The sequence below is a fragment of the Exophiala viscosa genome (assembly GCF_022695815.1).
Source record: "Exophiala viscosa unplaced genomic scaffold EDD37scaffold_1, whole genome shotgun sequence".
Lineage (NCBI taxonomy): Eukaryota > Fungi > Ascomycota > Eurotiomycetes > Chaetothyriales > Herpotrichiellaceae > Exophiala > Exophiala viscosa.
The window spans coordinates 930,330-944,172 of NW_026944353.1; the positions used below are offsets into that span (position 1 = coordinate 930,330).

General features: G+C 51.5%; 6 protein-coding genes across 6 annotated transcripts; 1 reads left to right on the plus strand and 5 right to left on the minus strand.

Annotated features, from left to right (window-relative positions):
* Nucleotides 1–560: 560 nt before the first annotated feature.
* On the minus strand, nt 561–1,702 carry EDD37DRAFT_16910 (uncharacterized protein). The gene has a single exon (XM_062809838.1). It carries the CDS (start codon nt 1,532–1,534, stop codon nt 764–766), a length of 771 nt encoding a protein of 256 aa, XP_062674579.1. The 5' UTR covers nt 1,535–1,702; the 3' UTR covers nt 561–763.
* A 719-nt stretch (nt 1,703–2,421) lies between these two features.
* On the minus strand, nt 2,422–4,928 carry EDD37DRAFT_16923 (uncharacterized protein). Its single transcript, XM_062809843.1, has 3 exons — nt 3,497–4,928; nt 2,923–3,443; nt 2,422–2,843 (listed from the first exon to the last, which is right to left on the minus strand). The coding sequence occupies exons 1-3, from the start codon at nt 4,531–4,533 to the stop codon at nt 2,704–2,706; spliced, it is 1,698 nt and encodes a 565-aa protein (XP_062674580.1). The 5' UTR covers nt 4,534–4,928; the 3' UTR covers nt 2,422–2,703.
* Nucleotides 4,929–5,110: 182 nt separating this feature from the next.
* On the minus strand, nt 5,111–9,666 carry EDD37DRAFT_614989 (checkpoint serine/threonine-protein kinase). The gene is made up of 2 exons (XM_062815569.1): nt 8,576–9,666; nt 5,111–8,446 (listed from the first exon to the last, which is right to left on the minus strand). The coding sequence occupies exons 1-2, from the start codon at nt 9,566–9,568 to the stop codon at nt 5,324–5,326; spliced, it is 4,116 nt and encodes a 1,371-aa protein (XP_062674581.1). The 5' UTR covers nt 9,569–9,666; the 3' UTR covers nt 5,111–5,323.
* Nucleotides 9,667–9,976: 310 nt separating this feature from the next.
* Nucleotides 9,977–10,513, plus strand: EDD37DRAFT_644482 (uncharacterized protein; the record flags this gene model as incomplete). Its single annotated transcript, XM_062817519.1, has 1 exon — nt 9,977–10,513. One exon carries the CDS (start codon nt 9,977–9,979, stop codon nt 10,511–10,513), a length of 537 nt encoding a protein of 178 aa, XP_062674582.1.
* Nucleotides 10,514–10,644: 131 nt separating this feature from the next.
* EDD37DRAFT_670586 (40S ribosomal protein S4) lies at nt 10,645–11,744 on the minus strand (the record flags this gene model as incomplete). The annotated part of the gene is made up of 4 exons (XM_062819370.1): nt 10,645–10,836; nt 10,889–11,183; nt 11,257–11,585; nt 11,637–11,744. The coding sequence occupies 4 exons, from the start codon at nt 11,742–11,744 to the stop codon at nt 10,777–10,779; spliced, it is 792 nt and encodes a 263-aa protein (XP_062674583.1). The 3' UTR covers nt 10,645–10,776.
* A 145-nt stretch (nt 11,745–11,889) lies between these two features.
* EDD37DRAFT_689468 (aspartate-semialdehyde dehydrogenase) lies at nt 11,890–13,406 on the minus strand. Its single transcript, XM_062819979.1, has 3 exons — nt 13,129–13,406; nt 12,842–13,081; nt 11,890–12,790 (listed from the first exon to the last, which is right to left on the minus strand). The coding sequence occupies exons 1-3, from the start codon at nt 13,181–13,183 to the stop codon at nt 11,985–11,987; spliced, it is 1,101 nt and encodes a 366-aa protein (XP_062674584.1). The 5' UTR covers nt 13,184–13,406; the 3' UTR covers nt 11,890–11,984.
* Nucleotides 13,407–13,843: the final 437 nt, after the last annotated feature.

Consider the following 13,843-nt stretch of genomic DNA (forward strand, 5'->3'; position numbering starts at 1 on the left):
CAGAGTCACGTTCAAGGCCTCGTGTGTCTGATCGGATCAGCGGAGTGCAAGTCAGTGTCAGCACTTTCCGGATTCGCGACGCATAGGGAACGGAGGAGTTCTCAACGACTTGGATCAAGTTTGACAAGCCGTGGAGGATATGCCTAACGAATCCTGCAAGGAATGTGAAAGGAAGGGATGGGGGAAGTGATATATTGAATGCGATCGATTGCCGAAAACGTGTGTCCGTCTGATGCAATAAATCATGACACTGACACACGACTCATCGCTTTCTCGCTTCTCGCTATTTCTCCGGTGGGATTCACGCAAGTACGATCGGGCAGGGCAGTCCACCGCGGGCGCCACTACCAGTGCCACTCACGAGGGTGATCTCGTGGGCGGCTGAAAGTCAATCAATCAAGCATTTGCCATCAACGAGGTTTACCGACTGTGCCGAGTCTTGATGCGTTAGATCGGCCTGTCACCTTGCGCCATCGCCATTCTCCCCAACACTCCACTCTTGACGGCCACGATAAGATAGATAGATGATCATCTTGTATCTTCTAATGACTACACCTCTATGATTACTACTAGTTATTGCTCAGGAAGAAGCATCACAATGACGATCAAGGATTGTGACAGGAAGATTTATTCACTTATCGAACAAAGCCTCTCCTGGGAATGATACAGTCGTCATTGCCATATCCCTACCAACCTCGTCTAATGTGCTTCGAAGTCAATCGCAGTCACAGCCATCGGATCGCCTCTTTCTGGTCGCGCATTCTCATAATGATTTCACTTTGGTGCCAAAGTATTTCTGGTCATGCTTCACAGACACAACGTGCTGCGCCAGGCCAAAATGCTTGTTTGGAGTTTCGGTTTCGTCCTGCGAATCAACATTCACGGTGTTGCCAAACGTGACTTTGGTTCCCCTGACCGCGTTTCTCAGCTCACTTGGAGACATGAGACAAGTACCCCATAGAGTCGCATCCCACCAAGGTCCGCGGACAGCGTTGGCGATAGTCAAGAAAGTCGTCCGGCGGAGCGTTGCACGGAGTATGAAGTGGGTGAGACAGATCAGCAAGGCAGCGAGGCACGGCGTCAGGACCAAAATAACGACGACGACCGCGAGAATGTAGGTGCGGAGGAGATACACTGGGTATGGTCGACTACCTCTTGTTGGGACTGTGGCCGTACCGTAATACCCAGCGGAGGCCACAGTGTTCATCGAATCTGCTACCAGGCCGTACATACTGTTGTAGTCTGTGAGTAGTGGCACTCGGAGCTCGTTGGGATTTGTCGCTCGTGAATCAAACATAAGTGCAGTCTGCAGCTGGGGTTGGCCACCGGTAAGAAGCACGCGGAAGGCTGCACCTTCGCTTGGACATCTGAGTATATAGATGGTGAATCCCACAGATACCAGGCCATATGCAGCGATAGCCAGGATGAGAAGTATGACCGTTCGGGGTACACGATATAACTCCTTTCCAGCAGTGCCTGCTCGGCGCATTGGATCGTCCATCGCAGCAACCGTCTCATACGTGTTGGGCTTCATTTTCCAAGGCTGAGCCTGACACTGTATAGTCCGATTGAAATAGATATTGGACAGTCCGGCACGAGGCTCGCAGAGTCCTTAGAGAGAAGGTGCGAAGTTGGGGCGTAGTAGTCTGGTTTCCGAGAGGAAGGAAGAAGCTTTGCGAGAGGATATGTCTGCATTAAGAGGAAGAAACCAGCACGGAAATGATCAGATTGCAATCGCCGTCTTTCTGTCCTTCATGTGCGAGTCCAAGAGGGGCTTGCATCTTGCGTCGTCCTAGAGGCTCAGCTCCAGTGGCTGGCCGACAATGCCGGTCAGGCTGAGCGCAGATCAGTCGAAATGTCACACTCGTAGCGTGGGCAAACTTGAGCGGACGAATTAGTCGCGAATAGAGAAGGAGCCCAACTCGGTACGCCACCAAAGGTGGCCGGCGGCCCCCAATTTGAAGGCTGGCGAACAGCTGCAAAGGCCATATCTGGGATAGGGCAGAGAGAAAGTGTCAATTCTGCGAGAGACAACAGGCTGAAGCCATCATAAGCGAGGGGTGATCCCTCACCCAAAGACGCGACAAGGCGCTTTTGCCCATGGTGCCTTTCATATTTCGTCCTCAGCTCCTTGATGCCACAGCAGGTAATGAAAGCGTCCACGAAATGCGAAGATCTGGCGTGGCCGCATTGCACGGCTAGGAATTGAAGAGCAAGCAAGTATATAAACCTGAAGGGGGTGGACGTGGAGTGCATCTCTTACTCCAGTCTGTCCCAGCGACTTACCTAATGAAGCTTTCGATGGCCCCCAAAAGTCATCACTGACCTGTGCCCCTCTCGCTGCATCACATTGTAGGCTGGTTTGATTCGATCCAGGAGAACCGTAAGCGAGTTTTGCAAGGCCCCCTTACTGGCACGAGGCGCTGCTTATCAATGTAGGTCAAAGATCGAATGTCATCTAGACAGAATACTTTTATGAAAAGGCAGGCACTACGTAGTCGGACCACCAATTGAATTGGAGCTACGCGGCCGCCATCGGACCACGATCTCCACCGTTTTGCATCGAGAACGACCCTTGCCTGTTGACTTCAGCCGATCCCTATATCTCAGTTCAGGCCACTTAGTCAACCCGCTGAGGGTATGGACAGAACATAAGCCGCTCCATCAGTATCACCACGATTATCTGAGCCAGAGGTGGCTTGATTAGACAGTCACGTCCTGGACGTACGTGAGCGTGACCGGTCCAAGCAGGCCAATAAGCTGTTCTTCAAAGGTGCCATAAATCGCCGGCCAGACCTCAATGAGTTTGTTCCAGAGCGTGGTCGCAACCAGGATCTCGATATCTGGAGATGGGTACAATTAGTCTCCCACAATACACACCCATAGCAATCAAATTCTAGAGGACAACAGGACATCACTTACTGTTGTCACCGTCTACCACATAGTCCGTCACATCAAGTGGGACACTGCTAAATTGATCGATGCCAGGAACAGACTTCCCATTTATGGTGAGACTCCATTCACCGTCCACGGAGCCAATGCCGAAGAGAACACGAACGTCACTGCCGGACAGGTTCAAAGAAGCCGTCGTGTTGTAATAGCCAAGTCCACTGGCATATTGAAGGCCCGTGATATTCGGCCAGGCGGCCAGCGATGTGAGAGATACAGCCGGGAGTGTCGTCTTGACAGTAAGTGATGAGTTCAAGCCGGTCTCGTTGATAGCAGCTGGACCCCAGTCTTGCACTACCAAAGTCCAATCCGTGAGAGTTACAGGCTCCTCAACTTGAGGAGAAACACTTACAGTCTTACCAGCAGATGTAGTTGCCGAACAACTGACGTTGGAGATCAAGTGAATGGTAGTGCCGTCGACATAGTTGCCACAATCTGTCGAGACGAGATACTGTTGCAGGGTTGGTGCATTGAATGTCTTGGTGGTTCCGACACTATGAGGCAGTGAGTACACAGTGGGATAAGTTCTCGCGAAGGTGCAACTCACTAGATGGCAGCAGCCGCGGTAGCCGCTAGAGTGACATTGAGCGTGACATAGCTTTCAACACTGGGGTATGAGGCAATTGGCTCCACGTCTCCAGTCCATAGGTTGATAGCATACGGTGATCCTGTGCCTTCCAGGCTGACGCTTTGGGTGGATTCGCCATCTCCGTTGTTGTAGATCCAATATAGATAGCCCGAGTCCATAGTCCGCCTGTGGGTGATGAAACTCACATTGTAACCTGACGTGTATTGCACGGAAGGCGGAGCTCCCAGTCCCTTCAAAATGCTGACAAGGCTGGTAGTGTTTGAAAGCAGCTTTGTGGTCGACAAACCTTGAATCTGCGATAGTACGGAAGCCAGAGTGGCATCGGCAGTCTCCTGCTGAGAATAGAAGGAAAATGTGGTGTTTGGGAGCTGGTCCAAGAAGATGATCGGTAGCCCTGCCTTGGCATACGACAGCAATAGTTCCGCTGTGCTGACATCCATTGCGGTTTCGTTGACGAGCAATGCCCTGTAGTTAGGCCCATTGGGTGCCAGTCGAGCATTATCAACTGTGACATTATTGTTGGAGAGCAATCCTGGACTGGGGAATTGGTAGGAATACCCTCCGTCATTGAGAGAGGTATCAGCCCATGTGGCTGTGACGCCCCAATCCTGGTTGAGGATGGCGATGTCAACCGAAGGCCCGCCGTCTTGAAGAAGCTTTGCGGCATTCGCCATGTACAGGCTTGCATTGTTGGCAAACAACCAGTGCGGCTGTCGAGGTCCCCATGCGTCGGCAAACCCGTTGGAAGTTCCGAGGGGAGTGAAAGGTGCGAATCCTGGCCACTGGCTATCAGGAGAATCTCGATAAGGGAACCCGTGAATGACGCCTTGACTGACACTCAACGACGCGTCCAAGTTGTATGTGCCCAAGAGAAACCTCCATGTCACGCCATAAGCACCAAGCTCATCTGACAGGATGGTGTCCGGTACCACGCCCATAAGCTGCCACCAGGATGTATGTACCGTCATCTGGTGCCGTCCAAGATATGGTGTCATTTGATACAGTACTGGTTATGAGCTGCACCGTAGATGGATCACAGTCCACGACAGTGGCACTTTCATTAGTTGTTGAGGTCTTTGCGACCAACACGGCGGCAAGGAATGGGGTTGCCTTGACACTGGGATTCGCGGTCTCGTTGCCAGACGGTGCCGCAACTGGGAGGGGAAGAGAGCCTGTGTAGGTCTGGCCAGCCTCAACAAAGACTTTTTGCGGAGTTGGATTAGACATCATATCTTGAACGCTAGTGCTGTTTGCCCATGCTACGCACTGGTGGCTAGCGATTCAATAGACATAATCCCGGGTCAGGTACCCCCGAGGTCGCCCAAAGGTGTTGAGACTAGTCCGCTGGCGTGATGCGTTGCTTTGCTTGACCAAGGCTGGACAGACGTTATGCTGGAGCCGTGAGTTCGGCGATGTAGTAAATTAGTCGGTGTGACCAATGCAAAATGGTCAAAGCATTTCAGAAGAGGAACTTTGTATGAATGGGTTTGTCTCCCAAGACCATACTTGACGTAAGATCCTTGGTCGTCAGCGTGGACAACCACCGATGGAAAGAAGGCCAAGAAAAAGTACTGCGAATTCTTTGGTCTGATTGATAGCGACAATAATGAATCCGTCTTATCGCACTCCATAGCTTCGAGATCCTCACACAACATGGTGGCATACTCAAAACACCTCCAACGCCATCGCTGAACCGAAGTGGCAAATCCAATAGGTATCCATATCCAATCTTCAATCGCCAATTTCCAATCTCAACCACATGCCTTGGTAAAGGTAAGTCCATGCTCACTTGTTGCCGGAACTCACCAATCGTTCCATCTTTCTCAAACTTCCTCTCAAATCCCTTCCACCTCGCTCCGCCTCTTCCACGAGCCACTTCTCCATCCTCATTCTCACTCTCCTCAGATTTCCCTGAATCGGCATCATCTCTCCATCAGCAACAGATCCAGGATTGAGCAACACACTGAAAAGATCTCCCCAGATCTCCTTCTCCCAGTATCGTTTCAGGCTCTCCTTCAACTTCCACTCCTTCTTCTGGCCTGGTCCCAATGCACTGCTCATGGGCACGGTCTCAATGTACTTGCCAAACAATAAGCTGTGAATCACGCCCGCCGCTCCATGGTAATCAATCTGCCACTTCCAAGGTCGACACTCGCGAATCTCCGCACAGTCCTGTGGGCATGAAGGCCAATCCGCAATGAATTGAGCCGCGGGCTTGAACATCTTCACGTCAATTCCACGTCCAAAGTCTATCACCTTCAATCCCTTCGCGCTCCAGCCGTGTGTGCCCTCCGGGTCATACGGGCCAGTGACCTCAACATCAGACTCGAATCGAACAAGACAGTTGTCGCCCTTCAAGTCGCCGTGCAGGATGCCAACGCGGTGCAATTCTTCCATGGTCCGGAGCAACTCGACGCCGAACCACATTGCAAGAATCTCGTCAAGGCCTTCAGCAGGCTTTCCAGCTTTCAAATTCTCACTTCTAGCAAGGTTGACTAGGTCGAGCAACGTGCCTTGTGGACTGTACGAAAGCACAATGTACGCTTCGTCGCGGTACAGGTGACACTCATGCGCCATGATAACTGACTGCATGGTTCGCGAGGCATGTCCGAGGCGTTGACGCACAAGTCGCAAGATGTGGAATTCCCAAGCCAGCGTGCCAGGTGGAGACTCAATCTTGAGGGCCTCGAGCTGCTGACGATCTACAATGTCCGTGGAGGACTTTGGAGCGACGTTCTCTTTGTCTTGTTCTTCGTCATCGATCGCATTCTCGCTAGGATCATAGCTCTCGACCAGGTACACTGGTGCAAATGCGCCTGCTCCGAGTTCTCGCTTCACAGCATAGACTCGAGTAGTTCCAGTGAACTTGAGGAGCGGTGGCACAGCCTTCGATCCTTTCTCACCCTGACTCTTTCTCGGACTAGCCTTGCTCTTTGTCTTTGCCATCTTCTCTGCGTACGACTTCAGGACAGGGTAATTGTTCAGGACCTGGCTCGAGTGGTCATAGTAGCCGGCATGCGAAGAAAGCGGTGGGTGAACTGCCGATAAGATCTGCTGCCGAATGGTATCATCGCACGGGTTGCATTGCAAGTCTGCAACGATTGGCCCTTTGTGTCTCGTGGTCTCTTGAAGGATTGCACGCGCTGGAGACTTGGTGACGGGTGAGTTGAGCTCAGCGGGTCTAGATCCAGCCACCTTCTTCTGCTTTGGCGACGAAGTCAAAATCTGTTCTTCCGTAGCGCCAGCCAGCTCTAGCTTTCTCTTGATCGAAGACAATGGAGTGCCTCTCTGTTTCTCGGGAGTGCTCATCAACAACTCGTCCAGCTGCTGCTGCAACTTCGAAGGGCTGTCATATTTGCCTTTGGCCAATCTACTCGGTGTTTTGGAATTGAAGTAGTCCGGGTCTTGGAAGATGGTTGAAGGGGCCATTGAGCTCTCGGTTCTCTCCACAATCGGTGTCATGAAGGGCAATTTGTTCTGTGCAAGCAAGGCTGGGTCTCGAAACGGTCGCATTGGTGTGGGCTCATAATCCTCCGGCAGGATTGGGACAAAGGATGTCTTGTGTGGAATCTCCCCATGCTCGCTGAAGACGTCGTCGACAGGTGTTGCAAGTTCTTCTTGAGTGAGTCTGTGATTGTTGTGGCCCGCGGCTTGTTGTTCTTCTTCCTCTTCGTTTTGGACCGCGCCCGCGCCCGCGGCCTCTGAGCCCACAACATCAGTGATCTGCCCCTCGCCCTCTGAATGCTCATCGTCGTCGACGTCGACATCTCCAGCGATCCTGGCAATTGCCATGGTATTCATGTCGTCAAAGTTGCCGTTGGCAATGGCAGCAATAGCCTGAGTATCAAAGCCGTCATCAAAACCTGGCGATTGAGTTGCGTCCCGGCTTGACGAATCCATGCTTTCTGTCACGTCTTCAGCAGTCAGCGAATGCTTTTGTCTGTGTTCAAGCTTTGTTCTCCTCTGTCCTTTTCTTGAGCCTTTGCTAGAAGCCTTGGTTGGAGGAGCCAGATGAGGAACGTGCTTGCTTGTCGTGAAGTCAGACCAGGGCGAAAGGCTGTCTGGCCGACTTTCGCTTTGTGTTCGGTTTTCTGTGAGATCGTGTCGATTTGAGGACAATGTATCGTCACCAAATTCACTACTAGGTGCGGACACCCTCCCCGTGCCCGTACTCTCACCATCGCCCGTGGTGCTATATCCATCATCTACTTCTTCGGTAAAATCTGTCTCTTCCCCACTTTGCGTGTCATCTTGTGCTACTTCTGGTTTACGGAGTGGTTGATTGAACATGTCGTAGATATCATTAGTTGCAGCCTTGGAATGGAAAGTCATGGTGGGCTCAGCGGTCGCATTCTTCCTCTTGACTTTTCTGCCCGTGGGCGATTCAAGGCGCGTTTTGACTGTCTGGGTCTCCTGTTTGACCTCTCTGATCTTGATATTCTTTTCTTTCGGCTTCTGTGCCGGTGGCTGCATCTGCGATTGTGGCATGCCGACCATAGATTGTGTTGATACATCATGAATACTGAGATTGCCACTGGATGTGTTGTTGAGGTCAATCTGTTGCTGGAATGACTGACTCAAGTTCTCGATGTCCTCCGGCTCGGATTTGGTGGCCTTAGGTTGTGCTGTGGATGACGGTCGTGTGTTTCCACTTGTGCCCTTGAGCGGACTCGGTGGCTTTGCTGGTGAGTGTTGCTGCTGTGGTCTCCAATCCTTTCGCGACCATCCTCTCGACATGGCTCGCAATTCTTCGAAGCTGAATTCTTGGTCGCTGCTGGGAGGATAGATGGCGTCCAGGTCGACAAAGACACGCTCAACGCGACCCGTCCGTGGGTTGACGACATCCCCCGGCTGGGACAAGCCCTGAGATCTGGACGAGCCATTGTCTGCTGGTGTTCCTTGTGATACCTGTTCACCCAAAACTGGTCAGCATACACGTACCTAAGGAAGGCAAGGAGCACCAGGAAGATGGACTTGAATGGGTATTGGCATTGAATATGACCCTGAGCTAGGCGCAAACAAAGAGATCAATCATACCGAGTCTTTGAATATCTCCATTTTTGGCACCGTGCCTACTTTGCCTCCTGCCTTCAGCTTCTCCCCGGCCCAAGGACGAGCCTCGATTGTGTTCTCCTTCTTCCGCTCTTTCATTGAGCCAATGCTATCCCAGCCCTTGCCGGCACTTGATGTTCCCGGCGGTGGCGCAGCGCTGTCGGCGTCCGAGAATATGGCCATCTTGGGCTTGCCTGAACGCGATGTTGGTGCAGAGCCTCCTCCTGCTTGCTGATGCCGGGGAGCCTGGGACTCGTCACTCCGGTGTGCTGATGCGAAGGGATCAATCTTTGCTGCAAGGGCTGGCCGTACTGTTGGCAGAGCAGGTGAATTTGGCTCCTTATCGACCTGAGGTCTTGCCTCAAAGCGTTGTTGGAATTGATTGTACTTCCGAACCAGTCTTTCTGCTGGTCGAGCCTCTCTTTCAATCCCTAGTTTGTATACTTCTTCGGCCTGCACCCACCGACTTGCACCTTCTAGCCAGGCGGCAAACTCCTCATAGAACAAACCGAGCCCCTCGCCGATACCATGTCGAGCCAGGAATGCGAATGTCTCTCGAGGGGTGTCAGAGAACAGGCGGATATAGTGCAGCCAAAGCTTGAGATAGCGGGGATCATTCTTGTAATGCGTGGATGTGAGGAAAGCCTTGGTCGCGCGTTCCAGCAAAGGCAGGAGCTGTGACTGTGGTGTTGCTTGTGCAGAAGGGTAGGCATTGAGTGTCCATCTGACGTATCGGTCGTAGACGTCTAAAGGGTCGTCCGCCTCTGCTATCGACTGCAATTCAATCTCATATTCTTGTCGTATCGCGTCGTTGAGAGTCTTTGTCTCGTTCAGAGTCGGTGTTGAATCTCTGCCAGGCCTGCCCGATGGTACAGGTGTGAGTATCGCTGCGAGCTGCTTTGCGGAACGTCCACCAGGGAGGGCTTGTATGTTCTCTTTGTGGTCTTCTATTATGTCGAAATTAATGAGGTCTGCCATTGCTGTATTACTTCGCTGTAACTTATTCCTGTCTGATTAACATGCTGATGCGAACCGCCAAAAGACTTGCGACAGAGTAATTGAGTAAGAGAAGAGTCAATGAATCTGTGAAAGAAATGATACGAATCGGGTAACAAGCGTCAACAAACAATTGCCAGGGCCGAAGTTTAAGCGGCAGCGGTAACGGCCTCTAAGGTTGCGCCTAACGTTAGCTGCTGTGCACCATCCTAGGGCCACCTGCGGTCAATGAAGGCATTGCAGTACTTTGCGCATATGGCACTGGCACCCTCTGTCGCATTCTCTGGGTAGGTCCGTAGAGTCTGTAACCTTGAGGCGACATTCATATTCTCCTGTCAGCAATTCAGCTTCACAGCATTGCAGAGCCTGAACATGCCGCAACCCACCACAATGGCCTACTCCGCCCTCCCTACTTGGCCATTGATCCTCTTCGGCATACTCGAACCTGTTGCGCTGTGTGTAAATTTTCGTGTCTTCTGGGCCTACGAGAAACGGCTTGTGCTGACGGTCGGCAGTATATGGGGCTACATAACGGTTTTGCGTAGTCCAGCACAGTACTATGCCGATCAGACTCCGAACGCTGAGCTGTCGAAACTCGTCTTCACCTCTCAAGCACTCTCGTTGACCCTGCAGCTGGGTAATGTCCTGTTGTTGTTGGCTGCTGTCGCCATCATCTGCTGCTGGACTATCCATCCAGAAATGTCGCGGAGATACTTAATCGTCGTTGCACTCGCGGATCTGGGTCATATATATGCTGCATATCGTGGTCTGGGTGACAGTACCTTTTGGGACCCGACACAGTGGAACGATATGGCTTATGGAAACATTGGAGCCAGTGCATTTCTGCATATCAACAGGTGGTTGACAATTGCCGGCGCGTTTGGAAAACTTGGTTCCCTTACCCGTGATGGCAGAAAGAAGCAATAGAAGAGCTGATCTAAAAAAAAACATCGCACGCAGCACAATCTCTGGTCATTCTGGGTATTCAATTTTTCTCATCTTTGCCAGCAAGGCGAAGAGAGGCCCTGAGCTCCTGGGAACTGTGGGCTTGCAACAGCTAGATCTCTTGCCTAACGTGTCGCAGAACGTCGCTCACATCTACATCATTCTTGCATTCCCGGGCGCCGAATTTCCTTCTCGAAAAAGGCAATGATCATGTGCATCGTGCTAGCCTCCAGTAACGAATACATTTAGTGCACGTTGGCAGCTTGGACAGCACGGCGACGATCTCTCTCCTCAGCAATAGACAGCTGTGACATAGGTTAGCATTACCCTTGAGGATACTTGACTCGATTCACGTACCTTGACACCCTTGCCCTTGGGCAGACTGATCCATGGCTTCTCCTTACCAATGATAAAGACGTTGCTTTCCCGGGTAGCGAAGGAGTTGTCAATGGCGTCCTTGATGTGGACAATGTTGAAACCACCATCGTGTCTCTCACGGTGAGTGATGACACCAACACGACCCATGTTACGACCACCAGTAACCATGGCAATCACACCAGTGTCGAATCGGATAAAGTCGGTAATCTTTCCAGTTGTCAGGTCGATCTTGATTGTGTCGTTGACCTTGATGGCCGGGTCGGGATATCGGATACTATAAACCCATCAGCTTCCTGATTTTTCCAACCAAATCTTGGCCCAACGGCTGATAGACACAGGCGACTTACGTGCGAGCATCATGCGTAACCAAGTATGGGATACCGCCTCTTCCAAGTTGAACACGCTTGACCTTGCCAAGTTTGTATTCTGCCTCGGCTTGTTCGATTCTGTGGACGGCGAAACGGCCCTTGGTATCGTAGACCAGACGGAAGTGTTCACCAGTCTTGTCAATGGAGATGACATCCATGTAACCGGCAGGATAAGTGATATCCGTTCGGACCTTGCCATCAACCTTGATGAGACGTTGCATCATGATAGCGGTGGTCTCGCGGTTGTTTAGGGAGTACTTCAGACGGTTTCGGAGGAAGATGATCAGAGGAAGGCAGTCTCGTGTTTTCTATTAGTTCGTCAGCTTTGCGCCCTGAGCATGAGAATATTGAAAACCGACGTGAGGACCAGGGGACGCCTTCGGGGCGTAGGCGCCCGAGAGCTTGTCCAACAGCCAGTGCGATGGCGCACTGAGACGCTTCTGATGCTTCTTCGGACCGCGACCCATCTTGAAGTGTTGTTGTAGAGAATGGGAAACAAGTTGATCTCAATTGCGACTGGAGAAGGTTCGAATTTGCAAAGTCGAGGAAAGTGCAACCTTTCGCCAAGATTTCCGAATTGATTGTGGGCTAATCCTCATTTGGGATGAACGGTTCAAAAGACAGATGGCGTGTCATTTGAAGAGTCGGAGTATCTTCAGCTGCATCTTTAGACTAATCTACATTTCTATCTTACTACCACATACATCTTATATCAGACCTTGTATGATGGCCGCCTCTGCGTTGAGTATACTAGATCCCGCTGCTCCAATCACGGTATTGTGGCTCAGAGCAGCAAACCTGATGTCGAAGTGTGACCCCTTGGCAGCCTCCCGGACCCTTCCCACACTGACGGCGTAGCCACCTGAAATGTCCCGGTCAAGTCGTGGCTGTGGTCGATCTGGTTCATCGAAAACAACAATGGCTTTCTCGGGAGCTGATGGACAACCCAGCTTCTGTGCTTCGGCCACGTAGTCCCTCATAGCTTGCTTGACCTGTTCGGCGCTTGGTGGAGGCCTTTGTTTGAATCGGAGAGAGACGAAAGCCATATGACCATCGGTAACTCCCACTCGCGTGCAGGTGGCGCCAACTGTAAGACCTGATTGCTCTTCAAATGCTGTTGCTTCTGAGTTGATCGAGCCCAGAATCTTCTGAGCTTCTGTTTCCAACTTGTCCTCCTCTCCGGCAATATATGGGATAACATTGTCCATGATGTCCATAGTGGGGACACCAGGATATCCTGCTCCAGATACTGCTTGCTCCGTGAAGACTTCTACATCCTCGACCTCCCCAAATTTGGCCTGTAATGCTGCAAACGGAATGACAATGCCAATCACTGCACAGTTGGAGTTGCAGACGAGGAAACCCTTCTTGAGGCCGAAGTGTTTCCGCTGGTGAGGAATGAGTCCTAGATGAGAGATGTTGACTGTGGGTACCACTAATGGTACGATTGGATCCCTCCTATAGTTTTTGGCATTGGAAAAGACAGGGATTTCTGCTTTGAGAAATTCCATTTCTAGAGCCACGTCAGTACAGAGCGTCGACAAAGGTGAACTGAAGGACACACCAACTTCTCCAGCAACGTCGCTGTCCAGACCGGAAAAGACCAAATCACAATCGGAGAAGTTGCTGGCTTTGCACTCCCTGACTACCAGCTTGGCTAAGTCGCTAGACATTTGCCTCTGTTGTTTCCACCGAGCAGCATCCTTGTACTGCTTGCCAGCGGATCTTGACGAGGCGCCCACCGCTTGTAGATGGAGCATGGGGTGATCAGCAAGCAAGAGGATGAATCTCTGCCCGACAGATCCTGTTCTCATCAGACTTGAAACGTCAACGAACACCAAGCTGACATACCTGTTGCACCCAGGACCGCGCATTTCTTCTTGCTCTGGGATTCTGTCGTTGACATGTTGTGCCGTACGTAAAGTGTGACTTGGTTTTGCTGGCTTAGTATGGGATATGTGAGCGTCTAATGTAGGATTTTGAAGCTCCTAGAGCAGACACCAGAGCAAACGCCGGAGGCTCTGAGCAGACACCGGAATGACAACACTGAATCAGTTTCCACAGTCGAATGGGTTCCTTTGCGTGAGCGACAGACCGGAGGATTGCTTTCGAGATGAGTTATCCTTTTGTCGGTCTGATAGATGGAAAAACTTTGACTCACAGCATTGACTGACAGCCTTGTTATGTAAGTTGTTATGTAAGCGGCTCGGCTGATGCCAAGCACAACCCCGAAGCCTATTGTCCTTGCCTTTTTACTGGCCCGCGATGAGTTCCCTTTACAGCTGCAGAATGAACATCTCTTCTGGATCATGTTTATTGCTCGCTGTGTAGGTCGAAGCCACGGCAAGAGAAGTGATGCTGCAAGATGTTCCGAGTCTCCTGCACTCTACTGTACTTTGAAGGCAGGCACGGCTTAGTGAACCATACTCGTACGTGATGTTGGAGATACGCGCAACGCCTGAAGAAATGGCGATCCTTGCGGGGAAGATGGCAAAAGTGTTGCGGCTGTTTCTACCTTGTCTGGGGCTGCCTCCGCTCGGATGCGTACAGTCGGCCAACTGCCGAC

Bases quoted from the DNA above. Each gene is read 5' to 3' on its own strand.
- EDD37DRAFT_614989 (XM_062815569.1), bottom strand. From the start codon at position 9,568: ATGGCAGACCTCATTAATTTCGACATAATAGAAGACCACAAAGAGAAC. The intron at 8,447-8,575 runs GTATGATTGATC...TTGGGTGAACAG, and splicing joins TGGAGATATTCAAAGACTCG to GTATCACAAGGAACACCAGC.
- EDD37DRAFT_16923 (XM_062809843.1), bottom strand. From the start codon at position 4,533: ATGACACCATATCTTGGACGGCACCAGATGACGGTACATACATCCTGG. The intron at 3,444-3,496 runs GTGAGTTGCACC...ACTGCCTCATAG, and splicing joins ACCGCGGCTGCTGCCATCTA to TGTCGGAACCACCAAGACAT. The intron at 2,844-2,922 runs GTAAGTGATGTC...ACCCATCTCCAG, and splicing joins TGTGGTAGACGGTGACAACA to ATATCGAGATCCTGGTTGCG.
- EDD37DRAFT_689468 (XM_062819979.1), bottom strand. From the start codon at position 13,183: ATGTCAACGACAGAATCCCAGAGCAAGAAGAAATGCGCGGTCCTGGGT. The intron at 13,082-13,128 runs GTATGTCAGCTT...TGATGAGAACAG, and splicing joins CGCGGTCCTGGGTGCAACAG to GATCTGTCGGGCAGAGATTC. The intron at 12,791-12,841 runs GTGTGTCCTTCA...ACGTGGCTCTAG, and splicing joins CGACGTTGCTGGAGAAGTTG to AAATGGAATTTCTCAAAGCA.
- EDD37DRAFT_16910 (XM_062809838.1), bottom strand. From the start codon at position 1,534: ATGAAGCCCAACACGTATGAGACGGTTGCTGCGATGGACGATCCAATG.